The sequence below is a fragment of the Falco punctatus genome (genome assembly GCF_963210335.1).
Source record: "Falco punctatus genome assembly, chromosome: 15".
Taxonomy (NCBI): domain Eukaryota; kingdom Metazoa; phylum Chordata; class Aves; order Falconiformes; family Falconidae; genus Falco; species Falco punctatus.
This window is the reverse complement of record NC_137595.1, coordinates 22,197,665-22,216,597: the sequence shown is the minus strand read 5'-3', so window position 1 is coordinate 22,216,597 and position 18,933 is coordinate 22,197,665. Positions and strand designations below refer to the sequence as shown.

At 48.6% G+C, this 18,933-nt stretch overlaps 2 protein-coding genes across 3 annotated transcripts in view; both read left to right on the top strand.

The window, feature by feature from the left end:
• Window positions 1–4,667, top strand: part of MTMR8 (myotubularin related protein 8) — a 28,608-nt gene extending 23,941 nt beyond the window's left edge. For both annotated transcript variants that reach the window (XM_080366184.1, XM_080366185.1), the window contains one exon: window positions 1,452–4,667. In XM_080366184.1, coding sequence (XP_080222310.1) covers window positions 1,452–1,736 — 285 coding nt within the window. In that variant the 3' untranslated portion in view covers window positions 1,737–4,667. The remainder of the gene's footprint in view (window positions 1–1,451) is intronic.
• A 2,601-nt stretch (window positions 4,668–7,268) lies between these two features.
• On the top strand, window positions 7,269–18,122 carry ASB12 (ankyrin repeat and SOCS box containing 12). Its single transcript, XM_080366190.1, is given in 3 exon segments — window positions 7,269–15,296; window positions 15,298–16,087; window positions 17,230–18,122. Coding segments are annotated over 3 exon segments (960 nt in total). The 5' UTR covers window positions 7,269–15,260; the 3' UTR covers window positions 17,364–18,122.
• Window positions 18,123–18,933: the final 811 nt, after the last annotated feature.

The window sequence follows — 18,933 nt, the reverse complement described above, 5'->3', positions numbered from 1 at the left end:
CTGGAAGGCAGAGATCTTGTGTCCAGAATAACAAATTTTGATGATGATGATGATGAATAAAGTAAACAGCCACATGCTTCATGGTTTGGTTAGTTCTGATCAGATTCCCCAGGTAACTATAGCTATATTAAGATGTAGGTATCTATTTCAGCTGTGCAAGACAGGAAAAAAAAAAAAAAGTAGATAGCTTTGAAGTGCTGTAGTTTTGTGTTTCTGTATGTATTGGGTCTGGCTGGGATGGAGTTAATTTTCCCCAGAGCAGCCCTCCTCGTGCTGTGCTGTGTGTTGGTAGCTGCAGAGGTGTTGGTAACACACCAGTGTTTTGGCTGCTGCTGAGCCGTGCTGGCACAGCACTGTCCTCCAGCATTCCCGCCTCATACCCAGAGGCCAGTATGCTGGGGGTGGGCAAGGTTTTGGCAGGGGACGTAGCCAGGACAGCTGACCCAGACTAACCAAAGGGATATTCCATACCATGTGACATCTGCTCAGCAATACAAGCTAAGAGAAAGGAGGAGGGCGGGGAGGCATTTGATATTGACATTTGTTTTCTGGAGCAACCGCTGTGCATATTGAAGCCCTTCTTCCTGGGGAAGTGGCTGGACATCACCTGCTGATGGCAAGTAGAGAATAGATCTTTAGTTTTCCTTTGCCCATGGCTTTTGCTTGTGCATTATCAAACTTCCTTTATCTTGACCACGAGGGGCTTTTTCCCCATCTTATTCTCTCCCCACAACATCTTGCTGAGGAGAGGAATGATAGTGACTTGTTGAACACATGGCATCCAGCCAAGGTCAGCCCACCACACTCCTTTTTGGCACCTGACATGGGGCATGAGGAATTCATTATCCTACTTTGATTTGACTAGTAATAATTTAATTTCCCCAAGTCGAGTCTGTTTTGCCCATGACTGTAGTTGCTGAGTGATCTCCCTGACCTTATCTCAACCCAGGAGCCTTTTGTTATATTGTCTCTCCCCTGCCCAGCTGAGGAGGGGTGACAGAGCAGCTTGGTGGGTGCCAGGCACCCAGCCAGGGTCAGCCCACCATGGTCCCATACAGCTGCCTGAAAGAAGTGTGGCTTTTCTTTATGCTCAAGGCTTTACTTGCAGTGTTCTTTCTGTGTGTATTAAAAACCCCACAAACAAACTGAAAAAGCCTCCCAAAAATGCAGTAGTGGGACAGTGCATATATATATGCACAAAAATATACCGGTGAGAAGACCTGTCAGTATCCTTTGCTAGGTTAATGTGAATGCTGAAAACTTTAGTTTTGTTGTTTACATAGTGATGTTTAATATAAACATGTAAGGATCTATGCTTATGTACTTTTAATGGTGGACTACAGAGCTGAAAGAGAGCCACTGGCACAGGACTGTTATGTTGACAGTTGTTTTTTGGACATCTGGGATTAATAGCTTTCATTAATTATTTTAATATCTTTGTGTTGGTGTAGAAACTTCCTTTCCTTGATGGTCCTTTGCCCAGTGAAGCTTGCTCCTTATCTAAAGTGGGACGTGCTGCTTCAAAAACACCGATGCTCAACACTCCTCAGGATTACGAAGGGGAACCACCTCCTGTGTTGAGCAACGGCAGCTCAGCAAGGGAGACGGATGTTACACCAGGTGTGGACCAAAAGCACAAAGAGAACCTGTCTCGTGATCAGGACCTCCACAATCTCAGTGACACCACTAATGTGTTAGACTCTGTAGCTAAGGACGGAAAGCCTTGGCACCACTGATCAGCTTTGAGAACTGTGTTCCGGAACCAGGTGTTTGTGGTGGTGAGGCATAGGGGAGCTGTGCCCCTGGGGGGTGTAGACCACCCAACCATTTACAGCTAAGCGTGAGTACGTATGTTTGCAGGGACCTGTGCTCGCTGTAGGGAAGACTTGTTTGGTTTGCATTTTTTTGCAGCTCGAATGATGGAAGATGTGTACCGAGCTGCCCAGAAGGCTGCCTGGAGTTAATGTAAACCTTTTATTTTTCAATGGAAAATGATGTTTGTCTAAGGTTTATGACTGCGTGCCAGTGCTGGTATTTCAAGCTGAAAGAAATCTTGGCTAATTAACATGGGGCTTAGGAGTTGTGCAGTGTTATAAACGCTTATAACAGTTATGAACTGGAGTAGGAAAGATGCAATCCATTTGTTCTTGGTGGTGGTGCAAGGCCATCTTAAAATGATAACAAATTCCAGTTCATCTTAAAAAGATAAAAAAACCCTTTTCTTAGCTGTGAATGAATCTCTGCATGGACCCTCACCTTGTGGCAAAACTGATTAATTTTTTGTTTCCTATGCATAATTGTTAAACAAAACAAATCCCCCTGTGCCTTTTTATGGAAACCGTTTTAACGTCCAGCCATGCAATGTACTATTTCTATTATTGTAGTGTAGAGTAGTATTTGATCTTCTTTGTAGTCAGTATTTTTAAACAAGGTTTTTTTATCTGCTCCCAGCTTCTCTAGGATCTTTGCCGATCCCCTGAGTGTAGCAGCTTCTTTCTAAGCAGATCTTTCAAAGAATAAGCTTTTATGGACCTCATTTACTGGTTGTGAGAGTGCGGCAAGCCACAAAGCTAGTCTGTAACACCTGAATTTTTGACAGAGGGAGTATTAGAAATGAGAAAAGATAAGAAAAATACTATGTGGAAATTTTCTGTCCTGTTTTATGATCTTGGTTAAATTGAAGCAGCAGAGTAACTCTTTGTTCTGAGCTGGAATCAATATGCTTTTCTCACATCCTTCGATGAGGCAGTAATTACAGATCAGGTGTGTTTGATTATTGAAATGGGGCCTAAAATGATTACTTCACATTATGTGGTGAGTGTTATCTTGGATGTTAAAATACATGAACCTTAAGAGATGTTTTGCCTGTACTGTCAAGGCATGGTGAGATGAACAATACCTCTCATGGCAGTGAACTTTGTAATTTTGTGAAGCTGGTGATGAAATATAAATTAGGATGTGATCTCTTGCTGCAACAAGAAGTGGACATCTTGTCTCGTGGCAGTGGCTGCAGCTTGGACTCACTCCAGCGGTTGTTAATACTACTTGGTTTCTTCAAACTATAGTAATTTCAGCTGAAGATACTAGTTGCAGGTTTAAAACAAAGATATATGTTCCATTTATGCAGAGTCTTGTGAAGAAATAAGGGCTTGTCTCCCCACGGAAATGGATGGTCCAGGAAAGCTGTCCCACAGTACTTGTTCTGGACAAGCTTCTGTACGTGTGCTTAATTGCACGGAGAGTCCCTTTGTGCAGCTGAAGTCAAGATGCTTTTCTGCTTCCTTTTCGATCCTGTTGCTTAAATTGGATGCTGCCATTAAGTCTTAAAGTCAGTTTTTCTCGTCTATAACATTTTGAAACAAGCTGAAAATATTTTCTAAGTTAGCCCCCCCAATCTACAGTGAAAATTATAACCATTCCATTATAGCATTGTAGAATGCAGTAGCTGTTGTTCATATGCTTATAGCCTATGGTGAAATGACTAGGTTAGTTTCAGTGTTCAAGATAAAGTAGAAAAGGAAAAAAACCAAACCCACAACACCAAAACCTCCCAAGTGTCTCATTGTGGGTGAGAAAATACGTATTTTATTAAGCACATCAGAAGACCCAAGGAAAAAGGGCAATACCTGAGAACACAGAGTTTCTTCAATGCCTAGCATGGCAAAAAAACTTTTTAAAATGTTGCAGGGTTTTCAATCTTAAAGCAAGTAATACAGTTGGGTTTTTTTTAATGTAGGAGTTAGAGAACTGCAGCGTGCAATTGATTTAAAAACTAAGCGCATAAAATACTAAGCCAGATATGCTTAAGCAGGTGATGTTTGAAATTTGTTGTGTGGGTATGTAGCAACAATACTGCATCATGCAGCAGCTGTATATTTTATATTGAAGGATACAGATTTCTGAATCCAATTTTAAGATGACTATCTGCTGTTGAGTCTCTTTACTCCTAAAAAAAGATCTGCTAAGCTTCTAACATGTAAATTAGATAGTCTGCCAGTCTTTTAAGTTTGCCATATCCATGTGCTCCTCAAGTGAAGAGACTGCACCCCAAGTCTTAATCCAGCTGCTCTAGGTACCCAGGTTTTGGAATCTGCTGTAGGCTTCCACTGGAGGGTGCTGGGGAGATACTTCCCTTTGCCTCTTTATAGTGTAAAAGCTCGTTTCACGTGTGCACTTTGCAGTGTGGAGCCTGTTTCCTACGGGCTGATAGGAAACCCTGTCTTTGCTTTCTAGGTGGTAGAAGAGTGTAGCAGATAGTATGCACAGCTTCTTAAACAGAGGACTCTCATATGGTTAAGGAGACCAAGACAGGCTGTTTTTAGGACCAGTTATTCTAGATGTCATAACTTCTTTTAAAGTGTTCTCTAATGAAAATTAAAGATGCAGAATTGTAGAGAATTTTGACTGACTACTGAAGGTTTTAGACCTGCTAATGGTTAATCATTGCATAAAAACATTTTGCAGAAGGTTTCTATAAATGTTTACACATTGCCTTGTCTTTTGAATTACCACGGATTACTTTTTTCAAGGTATAATAGTCTTTGCTTAATCTTAAAATGTGATGCTGACATCTCCACAAACCCATCTTGAGTACAATGCTACTGCAGGTGCATATAATCATGAAAAGATTACTTCATACACTGAAAGTATTAGTAAGCTTTTAGTAATCTTGCTGCTTTTGACTTCAGTAACAAAACAGTGGATGACTGTACTTTGAAATGCAAAAGCTAGCAAAAAAAAAAAAAGGTAATGGTTTGTCTTTTTAAACCTTTTGGGTTTAATGTGTACAGACATTGTCAAAGTCTACAACATTAAAAATAATTCATGCTGGTGCTGTAAATTTATGGAGCTGGAAAAAGATCCCAGGGTTTCCTGGCTTTCCATGAAATTATTTATTTGAAAACTGATTAGTTAGAAGCTTTTTACTCTTGGGTGTTTCAAGACCAAAAATGAAAAGCTGTTCAGAGCACTGCAGCGTGTCCTCAGGTCTCTCTGGTCAGCTGGGCTTGGCGTCCCAGGGCGTTGCAGGAAGCCTGTGCTCGCTTCTCACGGAGTGCCCTGCTGACAGTGGTGAGCAACTTGATGAGATGTTCCCTAAAAGTGTTAAAGGAGATCTAAAGTCTGTTACGTAGGAATCTTATTACATAAGCACTATGTGGGTGAAGACTCACTGTAACTTATTCCTAGCAGTGCATCCATGTGTTATGAAGTCATGAATACTGTTGTTTGTATTTAGAGCTGTTAAGTGAACAATGCAACTTGCTGCTTTCCATTGGGATTCCTCTGACTGGGAGAAATGGGAAGGAGGAGGGGATCCTGCTTGCTATGGATGGGCTCTGTATAAAACTCTTCTTTTTCTGGAGCAATTCTGGCTTTACCAGGATCTCCGTGGTGTCATGGTTTCATGCCTGTACACAGTGTCTCTCTTGCTACAAACAGGTATAGCATTTCAATGGGCAAGTGCCTATAATTAAAACTCTGTGTTGAAGCTACTACTTTGAAGTAGAAGAGGGACTTGTACAGTAGCTTTATTTGCTGGTTGAAATGTTTTAATGTGAATTTCACAATGCTGGATTCTTAAATTGTGTATTGTTTTGCAATTGTAACCTGTGGTGGAGAAAATCCAATGGGTGCTGCTTGCTGTATAGAAAAAAAGGGAATTTTTTTCTGGTTTGCCAGTAGATGTAGTTCCCAGCTGGCCCTCTTTTCATGGGAGAGAAAAGGCAGTTTATTGGAGCCTATAGGCATAATATACTTCTAGCCGCCTCTTCCTGCTCATAGTGAATGCCTTTCATTGAAGTACTTGGAAGGAAAATCCCCGTGCTGTGTGGGTGCTCGCTGGTACATAGAGCTGCGCTGGCTGGGGTGGAGGAGCAGACTGGCCTGTAGGTCGCTGTGAGCTTCAGTTTGCTTCAGTAAGCTCGGTCCTGGTGCGAGAGACTTGCTGGGAGCAGACGGAGTGCAGGACCTGGCAGGATCTCTGCCTTGAGGTAGACCTTGCTGGGTTGCAGGTGGCAGTGTCCATGCTGAAGTGCCCCGTGTCTGTGGTTTCCATTGGGTTTGGAGATGGTGAGCTCAGAAAGTGCCCTTGCATCTGACAAAGCGGTAGCACCTGCAGGGAAAGCATTTAAAAGAGCTTTTGTGCCAGCCGCTGCTTCAGCTCCCTTTCTGGCAAAGCTGGCCCTTGGGTAGTTCGGTGCCCGACGGTCACTCCCCCCGAGGGATCACTGCTTGGCGCCATGGCGGTGAGTATTTGTGAGTGACCAGGATTCAAAATGTGTCTGCTGTTCTGCTCTTCTCCCCTTCCCACTGCTCTGCCTTGAGTGCCGGGGTCATTTTTTGTATGGACCTAACGCCATTACTCCTTGTTTACATGCTGTCCCTCTTGCACATACAGGCACTTCCCATGCCTCAGGGCAGAGCGGGGGGACAAATCTGTTCTGAATGTACTAGTTCTGTTTTCATTAATACACAGCGCTTAATTAATGAGGAATGTCTCGGACCAGGTGTTGTTAGAAGTCCCATGTTTTCATAAGCATCTTTAGCACTAAGAGCAGCCAGGTCAGCGCCAATTGCAGCCAGTGTCATTTGTTGGGTGTACTTACAAGTAAGTATTTTTAATGTACAGCGCTGCGTCCTTTTGGCACCTATGAACTACAAAAAGCAATGCAGAAAGTGGGTAGGTTGAAATGGTTGACGTGTATATCTCCTCATATCGTTTATCTATGTATATGCGTCTGTATTTAATGTAGCAGCATACTACTGGAATAACCTGTAGCACTGGATCTATTCAGGTGTAACTGAGCACACACGTGTATCATCCACAAACTGATCTTTGTAGGAACGTACCTAAAATTGTGTAGTACTCGGCTGAAAACTGTAAATGTTTTTGCTGTTTCTGTAAGTCGATATTTTTGTCAGTGTAACTGTTTGAGGGACAGTTGTATAAAATTGTGGATGATGAAAACCCATATTCTTGAATGTGCTGCAATGGCTCTATAATGTAAGTCATTTAGTTAATGCACTGCTTAAAAAAAAAAATAATTGTACCATGTTTAGAGGAGCACTGTGTCTTTTTTTCCTCTCTAAATGTATTTGTTCCATGAAGTTTCACTTGTATTACAGTTTATTTTTATTCCCTACAAAAATAAATACCTTGCCTTTTTAAAGTAAATGACTGGTCTGTTTATTGGTTAATAAAACTCAGAGCAGAATGCCACATACTTTGAAATGTGAAGTCAATTAAAGACTTTAGTGAGTTTATCTTAAAGTGGGTGATGCTGCTTCACCTTCTTGTACAGAATAGGAGCTGAGTGACCTCACAGCTCTCAGAGGTACTGCGGAGTGTGGCACTGCTTAGTGTCTTTTAAAAAAACACCCAAATGTAGTAATGCAAATGAAGCTGTATTAAATCATAGTATCTTCTGTACACTTTGTTACTCTGATTTCTTCTTAATTATATTTTTCTTTATATATTAAAACCAAATACCTTTTCATTGTTTTCTTCCTCCTGGCAGGCTGGCTGTCCCTCGCTGGATCAGTCTAAGGTGGCTCCAGGCTGACTGCAGGAGCTTTCCAGGAGGCAGCGAGACCTTTCTCCTGGCTGTAGGGAATTGAGCCCGACCTTTGTGGGTGTTGCATGGTACCAGCTGCAGAGAGGTTTTTTTTCTGGTGGCTTTGAGTGAAGAATCTGCCATCCGTCTGCTGCTGGTATCATTTGAAAATACTCCTTTATCTGTTTCTTTTTAATCATAACTTCAGTGGTGAGTCAAGTGCAGGCAAACTGGAGTGAGGTGGGAGAATGCTCAAGGAAGAGGGAGATCCCAGGTGCACCACTTGCCTCCTGTTCATAACCGAGATTGGAATCGGTGCTTTATTAACTTAGATGTGCAGTATCACATCTACCAACAACTACATACAAATCTGCAAAGCAGAAATGAGGTGATACGAGTTAATTTGACATTTATCAAGGCTTTACAAAATGCTTCAGGGCACCATTTGGATTGGTAAATTCTTGTAGAAGGTCTAAATCTCTGCCTGGCAAAGTAATGTAGTAGATTTTAGTGATCAATTTTAAAATAAGTGTTTGGAGGTTTTTAATGCTTTGTGGGAGATGGGGGCACTGAGCGGCAGGGCTGTGACTCGCAGAAGAACACGCGAAGGTCAGTTGGCAGGGACCGACCTGAGGCCGCAGTGCCCGTTCCCCAGCACTGATGGGTATTTTCCACTGCACTGTGCATCTTACAAATGAACATTTCTTCTCTGTGTATTACAGCAAAAAAAAAAAAATATCTGAGATGTTTCCAAGTCTTTATTTTCCTTCTTGCTATATTTAAATGTTCTTCATGTTGCCAGTGAAATCCTTCATTTACCTAAATTAGAACTTGCCTTGCGTTTAATTAGATTATTAGTGTTAATGCTGACTAGAATTAATAAAGCTGTAATCTGTGTTTGGGGAAAACTTGTTGTCTGTTTGACAGCACCTTTGCTGAGGAAGATTTAAAACTTCCCTCTTGCCGCTAACTTTAGCTTTGAGTGGGCAGGGTCCAATTAGAGTCTCATAGGAGCTTTGCTGAAGAGTTAGGTTTTTAACAGCTCTCAGGAAATCCCTTATGCCGAGTAAAAATACTGATCAGTAAAGTTAATTGGATGTACTGAAAAATCACTGTTTTAAGGTCAAGTCTGCTGTTGTAAGCCCAGGTGGAAAAAGCAGTTAAGTTCCTCTGCTTGCTTGTTGAGCTTTGGGTTCATCTGGGCCAAGGATACCTTGAAATGGTGATTCATTTTCATTCTGCATCAGTGCATTCTGTGCAGCAGAGCAAAAATACTAGATTGTCTTTCTTTTTTTTTTTTTTTTTTTTTTTTTTTTTGTCGCAGTGTAACTTTATACTCAAGTTTAATTTGGTTTGGTTACCCAGCAGTTAACGATGGGAGTGATGATTTGCTAGAGATATATTGGTGTTAAGGCTTCATCCGTATATGTAAAATGGATATAACTCCTCTGGTACTGAAAGTAGACTGCAGGTTTTTTGGATTGATGACTTTTTAAAAGGGGAAAAAAAAAAAAAGCCAACCCAGAGTAGCAGCAGAAAGAGCATTTTTTTGATCTGTTTACACGGGCAAGGACTTGTGGCAGTCGGTGTGGTGTGGGAATGGGGCTGAAACTTTGCCATAGCCACGTGCTGCTGAGCGGGAACGTGCAGTCGGTCCTTGGCATGGGGCTGCACCCATCAGTGGGTGTGTGGGGCTGCTGCCAATCCTCCAACGTTCGATAAAATAAAGTTTAAAAATTAAGGTGACGTTTTGTCCTGAATAACATTTCTGTAACGGTAAGCAGAAGGTGTGTTAATAGTAATTTCTCCTGTGTGCGATCAGCTTGTAGATTCAAGTGCTCTCCTGTGATCCGTGTTTTCCTTGCGGGGAGGAGAGGGGATGGGGAGCTACACAAACCCCAGCAGCCTCGAGCAATAACCCCTCCGCAGGTCCGCCCGGAGCAGTTTCCCACAGCTCCATTGCAGTACTTCTGGGACAAGTGAATGCTACTTACTGAATCTGTGTTTTTCCCTCTCTGTCTTAACAAAGAACAGGTCTTGGAGCCTGCTCACCTGCGGGAGAGAAGCAAGGAAGTCCTGCGTGAGTGAGAATCAATAAAACACATACGCACAAGCCCTCTTGCATCCCCCGGTGCAGGGACCTGCAGAAGCTGCGGGCGCTGCTCCTGGCCGATGCTCTGCAGGCTGAGCGCCGGAGCCACGCAGAGCTGCGGCCGAGGGCTGGGGTGGCCGGGACCCCGGAATTTGAGTGTTCTGCAGGTGCTCCAGGTTTTGTACAGCGGCGAAGGGCGGCCCCTGCCTGGTGAGGCGCTTAAAGGGACTTCAAAGTCACAGAGACTTTGACAAATCCCACCTGGCAAAGGGGACACCAGGGAAAGGACAGAGATACGAGGAGACCGCTTGCTGTTTCACGGGAAGCTGGCCCAATTCTTGTGTTTTATCCTATTCCTACACCCCTTCATACAGCCGTCCAGAACTCGGTACTTCCCTTTGCCTGGTTTTTTTGGTTGGTTTATTTTTCAAGTGACCAGTAATGCTTTGAAAGCAACGATTTTTGTTCTGCAGTGATCCAGTGTCTGTGGCATGAGAAGGTGTTTGGGGTAACTGGCAACTCACACGATCAGAAATTCTGGTTCCAAAAGGTGGTGGTTGCAGTCCTACTGCTGCTGGAGAATCCTTTAAGAGCAGAGAGTTCTCCCATGTCTGCTCTTATTGCCTGATATTTTGAATAATAATAAAAAAACCCTTTACGTATCGAATAGATGGTTTGTGATCTCAGGGCAAAGATGCTTTTGTGGGTGGCGTGGCTCAGAGCTGACTGTTAGAGCCTTATTCCCCACGCCCAATGCTTTGGAATGAGAGCCAGCGTGTTTTAGCGTTGTAGAATAAAAGCAGAGAAGACCCCCTAGTTCTTCCAAAAATAATCTAAGTGTTGCCAGCTCTGGAGCACGTTTAGAAAAGCACACCAGGGCAAACAGGCAAATTTACGTGAATGATCAGTGGCATGCAGATAACTCATGTGATGAAAAGCAGGCACATGCTGAGTCTGGGGTCGTATCTCAGGTCCTTAATGATCATCTTCTCACATTGGTTTGCAGCTGCTGGCTCCAGCGCATCCTCAGACCTAACAGGACGGGGGCTCCTGGAAGGCAGCGGCAGCAGGAGCCGCCTTGCAATGCTGCCCAGCTTCTGAGGCTCTGATGCTGCCGAAATTCCTCAAGGAATTACAGCTCATGGAGAAGAAACAGTTGCTGGATTCCTCCTTCATATCTATGTATTTTGTGTGTTCAGGCGCCCATGGAATCGCGAAGTGGCTAAGAAGGGGCCCTGGGAGCTGTTGCTGTGCGGGTGCACAGTGCGCGCAGGGTCTGCGGGGTCAGTGTCCTCTCGTGGTTTATGCCTGAACGATGCTGCTGCCAGAGCTGTCCCCAGGCTGGGTGGCCGGCGGGTGGCCAGCAGAACGGGCAGGTGTAGGAGCAGGCAAGCTGCGAGCAGGTGTCCCGATGGGCATGAGGAAGCTGCTGAGCTGGAAGGCTTTGCAGCGCTTTGGCAGTGACCCACAGTTCCAAGGCAGGAGTCAGGAGCAGTGCCGCACCGTAACTGCGTTTCCAGCCTTGAAGGCTGTTAGTAAATCCTTAATCCCTGCAACATGATTTATTTGGTACTGTTTAGCACTAAAGTTTTAAATCAGAATGCTTAGCAGCGTTAAATCAGAAAGCTCATTACCTCTTCTCAGCTGTGTTAATAGCTATAATCTTTTTAATGGAAACAACTTTGTTGGACAGGATTTGCCTTCCCAGAAAACCTTGACTGGCATTAAATATGCTTCTGCCCTTTAATTCTTCCCCAATTAATAGAGAGCTGATAAAGGAGCTGCTTTGCCTGAAGCACGTGCCGGGCAGCCCACAGCTCGGGGCAGCCTCAGGCAGCAGGTGAAGGCTCCTCCTGACCCCTCAGCCTTCCCCGGTGCTGGAAGCGTTGGGAAGCTTATCTGAGATGGGTCAGATTTATCAGCCACCTCTCCCTGGGCTCCCAGTCAGGGTTTATCTGAAAATGCTGATTTCGATGTTCGTGCAGGATGGATGCCATGCAACAGTTGTCTTTGGCTGTTATGGGAGCACAGCGTCAGTTTGCGTGCCTCCAGCTCAGGGCAGATTTACAGTGAGGACTTTGTAGCTGTTGCTTCATTAGTATTCAATATAATCTCTGTTCCTTACCCGGTCTTGTTTCTAAGATTTCTTGGTTAACAACTAAATAGCAGCTGCAACAACAAAGGAATATGCAGTTTATCATCACATTTTCCATTCAAGGATTTTCCTTTCATCTCTAAGTTCCCTCACAGTTTCCTACATTTCGTATTTTCTAACATGTATTCATTTTGTTGTCTGTATCCCCTTTTTTCCCTTTATAACACGCTGTCTTTTTAATTGCTGCTATTATTTCTACGTTTTGTTGAAGGGGTTTCCAGGAGGCTTGGCTCTTCTGACTGAAGCGTCCCCGCTGCGGTTGCAGCTTCTTGATGCTTAAACCCTGAACTCAGGCTTTTGCTCCCATGTTTCTTCCATTTCTCCTACTCAATAATTCCATTCATAGTGTTGACTTTGGGAAACCGACCCTTGTGAAGTAACAATCTATTTTTGAGTGAAATTCGAGAGAGTGAAACTATGAGCCAAAAGTAAGCCAAAAGTCATATCAATATGCTTATCAATATCGAGCATTTTCCTGCTCACCATGCTTTCCACAGTGTGACTACAAGCTGTGAGTGTGGTGGTGATGGTGGAGACAGATCAGTGTTTTGCAGAGCCCCCTGATCTTACTTCTTGCAGCAGTGGAGATTTTTCTGCCGGATAATTTGGTTCCCCTCTCATTATCTAGTACCACTGATAATGCCTGTCAGTGTCAAACTGTCAGACCGCTCCTGCTCCACCGCTGAAAGGTTTGGAAAAGGTTTAAAGGGAACTGGATAAAATACGCTTGCACTTAGCAGCTGACAGCTTGTGATAAGACAGCCCAAACGCTGCTCTCTGCTTGTTTTCTTTGCCCCTGTAAAGTTTTCCTGCCTTGCTACGTGCTGCTTCATGTTTTGAAGCCGAAGCAGCCGTCAGTTGTAGCAGGTGAGCAGGGAGGGAAGCCTACGGAGCAGCTCAGGCGAGAAACCTGGACCCTCCTCGGCGCCCTTTGCCCTTCCTGTGTTCATAAACGATCCTGGATGTTACAAATGGTCACTCGTGTTGCTCTGAAATTGGAAAAGGCGGTTGGGAGAAGGGTTAAGAGGGATCCCATTGGGGTGATTGGCAGCAACCAGGATAAGGCAGAGGCTGGTGCTGTGGCGGGGAATGCGCTCTGCCCTGGCAGGGGGCTCCGAACTGCCCGGTGTCCTGCGATTTCTGCAAGGAAACGGTGAAGCAAATGCTTTGTGTCTGCTTGGATGGGTTGAGCAGCCTCCAGCACCTGTCCCAGCCTCCCCCCACCTCGCTGCCCTCTCTATATTTACCCAGAGGGAACTTTCCAAGAATGGAAGTGGTAAGATAAAACCCCTGAGGGGCTAAAATTAGCCCCAGCGCCCTGGCCCACCTCCTCTCGGTGGCATTTCAGCTGTGAGCTTCACAGCCTGTGTCGTTCCGGTCACACAGATCGGACATCCATCCCTGACACAGCAAGAACCTCTCTCCTTCTCTCTCTCTCTCTTTTTTCTTTATTTAAACTGAGGGACAACTTGCCATGGGACCACCGCTGCCTCGCCCGCCCTGGCTGTGAGCATCACCTGACTCCCAAAGGTAAGGCAGCATCGGGCAATTGAAGGTAACTTGGTAACCAGCTGTAAAAGCCTGAGCGAATGCTCTGTCACCTTTAGCTCCAGCCAAAACCTTTTTTTCTGGGGGTCTGCGGATGTGTGGACAGCTTCCGCCAGCTCAGGAGGTGACAGCTCTGGTTTGGGTTCTTCTGGTTGAGGAACCTCTGTGAGTTCTCCATGTGAGTGCTTACACTGTCCCAGCAACACCCCTGTGGAGACGCTTCCTTGTGTCTTCAGGAAATGTTCCAGCTAGTGTTTTACTTTTCCAGACTGTTTCCCTTGGGAAAACAAGTGACCCTTCTTTTTTAATTGAATCGGCAATAACCCTCCCCACCCCATTAGCCATGTGGTGGTGGGTTTCCAAGCTCTGGAACACATTATCAGCGTGTCTAATGACTAGAAGTAGCGTTATAATTTCACTCGTTTCTGTACAAGTTGCCTGGGTTGGTGGAAGAGGTGGAAGGCAGCAGAGCTGTGCCGCTGCTGCTGCCATCAGACTTGCTCTATTTAACCAAGACGCGAAGGTGGCCTTGCCTGGGGGATTCCTCTGGCTCGCACGCCTTGCCACCGCCAGCAGATGTGGGACGAGCCTCCCGTGACTGCCTCGTTACTGTCAGGCTCATTTGCAGAAGGAGGCTAATTACTCAGTGCAGCTCCTTGCCTCTTCCAAGGCTCCCTCGGTCCTTGGGATCATCCTCAATCAGATGAGCCACCTGGGAGACCCAGGTCTGCCACTGCCACCTCTCCCCGAGGAAATCCGAGATGTACAGGGCAGCGATACGACGAGAAATTCCTCTGCTCTTCCTGGCGGGCAGTGTTTCCCAGCTGCTCAGGTGCCGGCCGGGGCATCGCATTCCTCTTCCTTGCTGCTGCACGGTGCAGTGAGGCCAGATCCTGCACCCAGCACCTGGGAAACATGTTGTGGCTCAGTCCTGGCTCCGCTTTGATCCTCTCGGCACCCCCTCGCCTTCCTCCCACCGCCCTGTACCCCCCGCTATAGAAGCTCCAGCCTTGGCTGCCGTGCTCCCTGGGCTCGCCTGGGCAGGGAGAGGGGTTGCTGAACGCCAGGGCCAGCGGCGTTTCGGGAAGGGCAATGCTGAAAGTCCCTAACCAAACTGTCCATCTTCATGCTCACTTTGTCTCCTATTTTGAAATCCAATCCCTTTAAAGAGTGGCAGGGTGTAAACACTTTGCAGTGCTGCTGGCTTCTAAATCAAAACTCTGAGTTTTCCGTGGGTCCCAAACTACGGGGAAGTGCAGGTGCCAGCGAGGCTTCCAGCAAGGCCTCGGCCGACGGGAAGCAGAGCTGATTCCTGCTGTTTTCCAATGTGCTCTTCACTCCGCTGCTCCCACGGACACCAGCTGGATGAGGTGATTTCTGAGGGTTTTGGCAAAACAGATGGCTTCACCCACCGCCGGGATCCTTACAGGAGCCTGTGGCCACCCAGGAGCCTTCCTGAGCTTGAGGTGCGAGTGCCCCATGAGTGCTCCCATCCCCCTCACCGCCTCAGGGCCTGGCAGTACAGCATCAAATCATTTAAAACCAGAGAGTAAAAGCCTGTGAGGTCCTCGTGCAGCATTCGAACTCCAACACCAGATTCAGTTACCTCGACATGTTCTAGATCGCAGTGTTTAAAGGGAGGTGGCCCACGTACCTGCCACAGCAATGGCCTCTGCCCCGGCTGAGCCCTTCACAGGTGGGTTCTCTGTGGGTGGCTGGGTGAGGCCTGTCAGCAGCAGCATAATCCAATGTTATTTGTCTTTTTTCTTTCTTTTTTTTTTTTTTTAGAATCTTCCTTAAGTTGTGTATATCTATATATAAAAATATATAAAAAGATGGTGTCGGTGCCGGGGGGCTGGTCCTAACCCAAGGTGGTGCTGTTTTTGTTGTCCCGTAGATCATTTTACCTTTTATGATGACAGTGGTACATGGGAGACAGGCCAGAAAACATGAGCTTAATGGATATCACTAAAATGTTCTCCATGCTCCAGCCCAGAGAAGATGAAGATGACAATGGAGAAAGCGAGGAGCTGAACCGAGCAGTGTCGGAGGACAATTACCAAACCCTAGACAAGCTCTTGTCCCAGGACAGGTACAAGAGGGTCATCAACCGCCGGAGTGGCTGGGGGGTGCCCAGCACCCCGCTGCGCCTGGCCGCCACCTGGGGCTGCGTCAGGAGCGTGAAGGTCCTCTTGGCCCATGGGGCGGAGGTGGACAGCCTGGACGTCAAGGCTCAAACCCCGCTCTTCATGGCGGTCAGCAACGGCCACCGGGAATGCGTGAAGGTCCTCCTGGATGCAGGGGCCAGCCCCATCGGCAGCATCTACAACAACTGCTCGCCGCTGCTCATTGCCGCGAGGGACGGCAATGTGGACATCCTGCAGCAGCTCCTGGACCATGGTGCAGAAGCCAACGTTCACGCGAGGCTGCCCGTGTGGGCTGCCAACTCGGTGACTTGCTCCGGTCCCCTCTACCTTGCCGCTGTGTACAGGCATCTTGAGTGCTTTAAGATGCTGTTGCTTTACGGTGCCGATCCCAACTATAACTGCACCGAGGAGAGTGTGATTGCCCAGATCAAGGAGCCCAAGACTCTGCTGGAAACCTGCCTGAGGCACGGCTGCAGGAGTGAGTTCATCGAGCTGCTCATTGACTTTGGAGCCAACGTCTACTTGCCCAACGTCAGGGCAGAGGAGACGGCACCCCGCAGCAAGGGGCTGGAGCTGCTGCTGCAGGCAAGAGGTAATCTGTGCGCGTGGCCCTGGGACTGGAACGATCCTGATTATGCTCGTTTGGGTGTGAGCTGTTTCAGATCCCTCTTCCCTTTCTCTCTGCTTCCCAACAGCCTTACTCTGGCTTTCCTGCGAGCCTCAGCTCCCTTTGCAGCATCACCTGACCGTGTGGGTCTCTCCAGCCTTAAACTATGGAGTTGAGTGCGCTGCTTCACTCTGCACCCTTACGTTATTTATGTCATGTTATTTATGGGCTCGTTATGGAATCTATTCATCAGTGTCTATTAATTAGGCGGTGGGGCATCTCCCCAGAGGGGCATTAGGGCTTCGAATGGGCCAGGCAAAGTGCCGGGCATGGACCGTGGGGAGCTGGGGGGTCTTCCTTCCTCCTGTGATTGCTGCATCCAGGCCAGAAAACCCACCTCCGACACCACACAGAGCAGAGGACATCGCAGGCTTGTGGAGAACAGGTCCCCCACTGGTGGTTAAATCTGATGGGCACCGCAGGAAACTCCTAAAACAATTTGCTGGGATCTTGGGGAGGGTGTCATGGGAGGGCTCGTTTTCAGGGTACACCCACCAAATACCCCCAGTTTCCTCTGCCGGCTGCAGCTGGAGGCAGGTGATCTTGTTCGGGGTTTGGGCTGTGACTCGGTGCAGCCACCACATACGCTGATGTGGGTATCGGCCCTCTCTCACTCACCGCGGCATCTGCTTTTCATGAGTATTTCTAGACGTTTGCTAGAGAAGCTGCTTTTGATGCAGGTCCTCACTGCGGCCGGTGCTGGTTTAGAGCACACAAGGGCTCCGGCAGCCTGTTTTTTCTACTTAATAGAGCAGAAAAAAGTTTGTCCACTTGATCTGTCGGGTTAAAAGCTGCTCATCGCCATTCCTCTCCTTCCTGCTGCGCAGCTGTGGCTCTTCTGTACTCCCTATGTCCAAAAAGCTTCTTTCCTCATGGTGGTGGAAGATTTCACCTCCATACACCCAGCTCCCGTGATACGCATGCTGCAAAGCTCGTGGCTGAGCACGCAGCAGAACCAGCCCCAGCATGGCATTGGCTTTGGTCTGTCCATGTCCCGGGCTGGAGGGGGAGCGGCGCTGCCTGCCTTGAGGGTAACCACCCCGTTTTTCCTCCTTCTCCTGACGCAGCTCATCCCAAGTCCTTGATGTCTCAGTCCAGGCTGGTGACGAGACGCCTCCTGCAGCGGGCTGGCCGCCTGCATGCGCTCAGCGAGCTGGACATCCCCACGGTGCTGGCCAACTACCTCCGCTACCAGCCGTGACACGTGGCCCCCCAAGGGACCTGCCCCCCGAGGGACACCTGCCCCCGAGGGACACCTGCCCCCACCGGGCCAAGCACCCACAAAGCTGCTCCGACGCCCGTGAGCTGTGGAACTGCCATGAGTTTGCGGTCGGAAAGTATTCCTCGCTCGCTTGGTGTCTCCAAAACAGCAGTGCCAGTGCGGAAGTGTGGGGAGGGGGAAACAGGAGAGACCCCTCAGCTCCTGCCCGGTGGCCCGGCGGTGGGGCAGGGTCTGCTTTGGGTGGGTTTGGCTGGAACCCCCCCTTTGCCGAGGGATTTTCACTGCGGGTTGATGCTGTTGGGGAAGGGGCTGGGAAAAGGTGTGGAGGGTGAGGAGCAGAGGCTGCTTTACCCCCTGCCCGCCTGGGGGGTGGGGTGGGAAGGAGCAGGGGGGGCCACCAGGCCTCGTGCCAGCTGCTGCCCCCACAGTGCGGCCTGGGCTGCGCTGAGCCCCCTTCCCCTGAGGGCTCCCACCAGACCCCCTCGGGCCGGTAGCCCAGGGCTGGTGGCAGGAGCCTGGACCTGGCCGTGTGCCACCGCCACAGTGTCACCATCCAGGGCGCGAAGCCAGCGTTCCCGGGGCAGCACCGGGGGTCCCCGACCCTGACCCCCTGCCCCAGCTCTGCCCCCTCGCCCCAAAAGTGCTTTGTGTGATGGCCGAGGGTCTTTTCTGCCTGGGTTTTGTTTGGTTGTGGTGGGTTTTTTTAATTAAAAGTGTCATTACTATATTCTTATTAAACTCTGGTGGCCCGTTTGGTGAAACACCCTCGGGGCCCGGCAGCACTGGCCCGCTGAGGGGCTGCAGGGAAGCGCCATGGCCGCGGGTGGGGGTGGGGTTGGGGGCTGGGCCTGGTGCTGGGCACCCAGGGGACAGGGACAGGGATGGGGATGGTGACAGGGACAACCCCCCCCAGAGGCTCGGAGGCTGGGTGTCGCCCCCCCCCCAGTGCTGGCAGCTGCCACGGTGTGAGCTGCAGGCTCCGCACTGCTGTGGGGATGCAGCAGGATGCAGCCCCCCAGCCCCAGTGGCACCGCAAGCCACGTGGGGGCAGGGGGGCTCCAAGGTCGCACCCCACGATGCACAGGCGTGCGTCACGTTATTTATGGGCTCGTTATGGAACCTGTTCATCAATGTCTATTAATTAGGCAGTGGGGCATCTCCCCGGGGGGGCGTTAGGGCCGGGAAAAGCACCGGGCATGGACCGTGGGGAGCTGGGGGGTCTTCCCTCCCCCTGCCCCTGCAGTGGCCACTGCTCCGGGGGGCTGGTGGTGGCCTGAGGGACCAGCGGGAGCGTGGGTGACCCCAGCAGGAGCTGGAAGGTTCCAGCATGGGGGAAGCTCCGTTCCAGGGGGCCGCACACGCCCTGCTCCCAGGGGGTGGGGGCTGCTGCTGGGGTCCCTGCTGCACCCGCAGCCCCCGGCCTGGTGCATGGGGATGGGGGGCCTCCAGGGTCGGGGGTGGGAGCTGGGGGTGCGTGGGTGGGTGTCAGCCGGAGGGTGGGGATCAGTGGGTGGGTGCAAGCTGGGGGTGGGTGGGTGGGTGTGAGCTG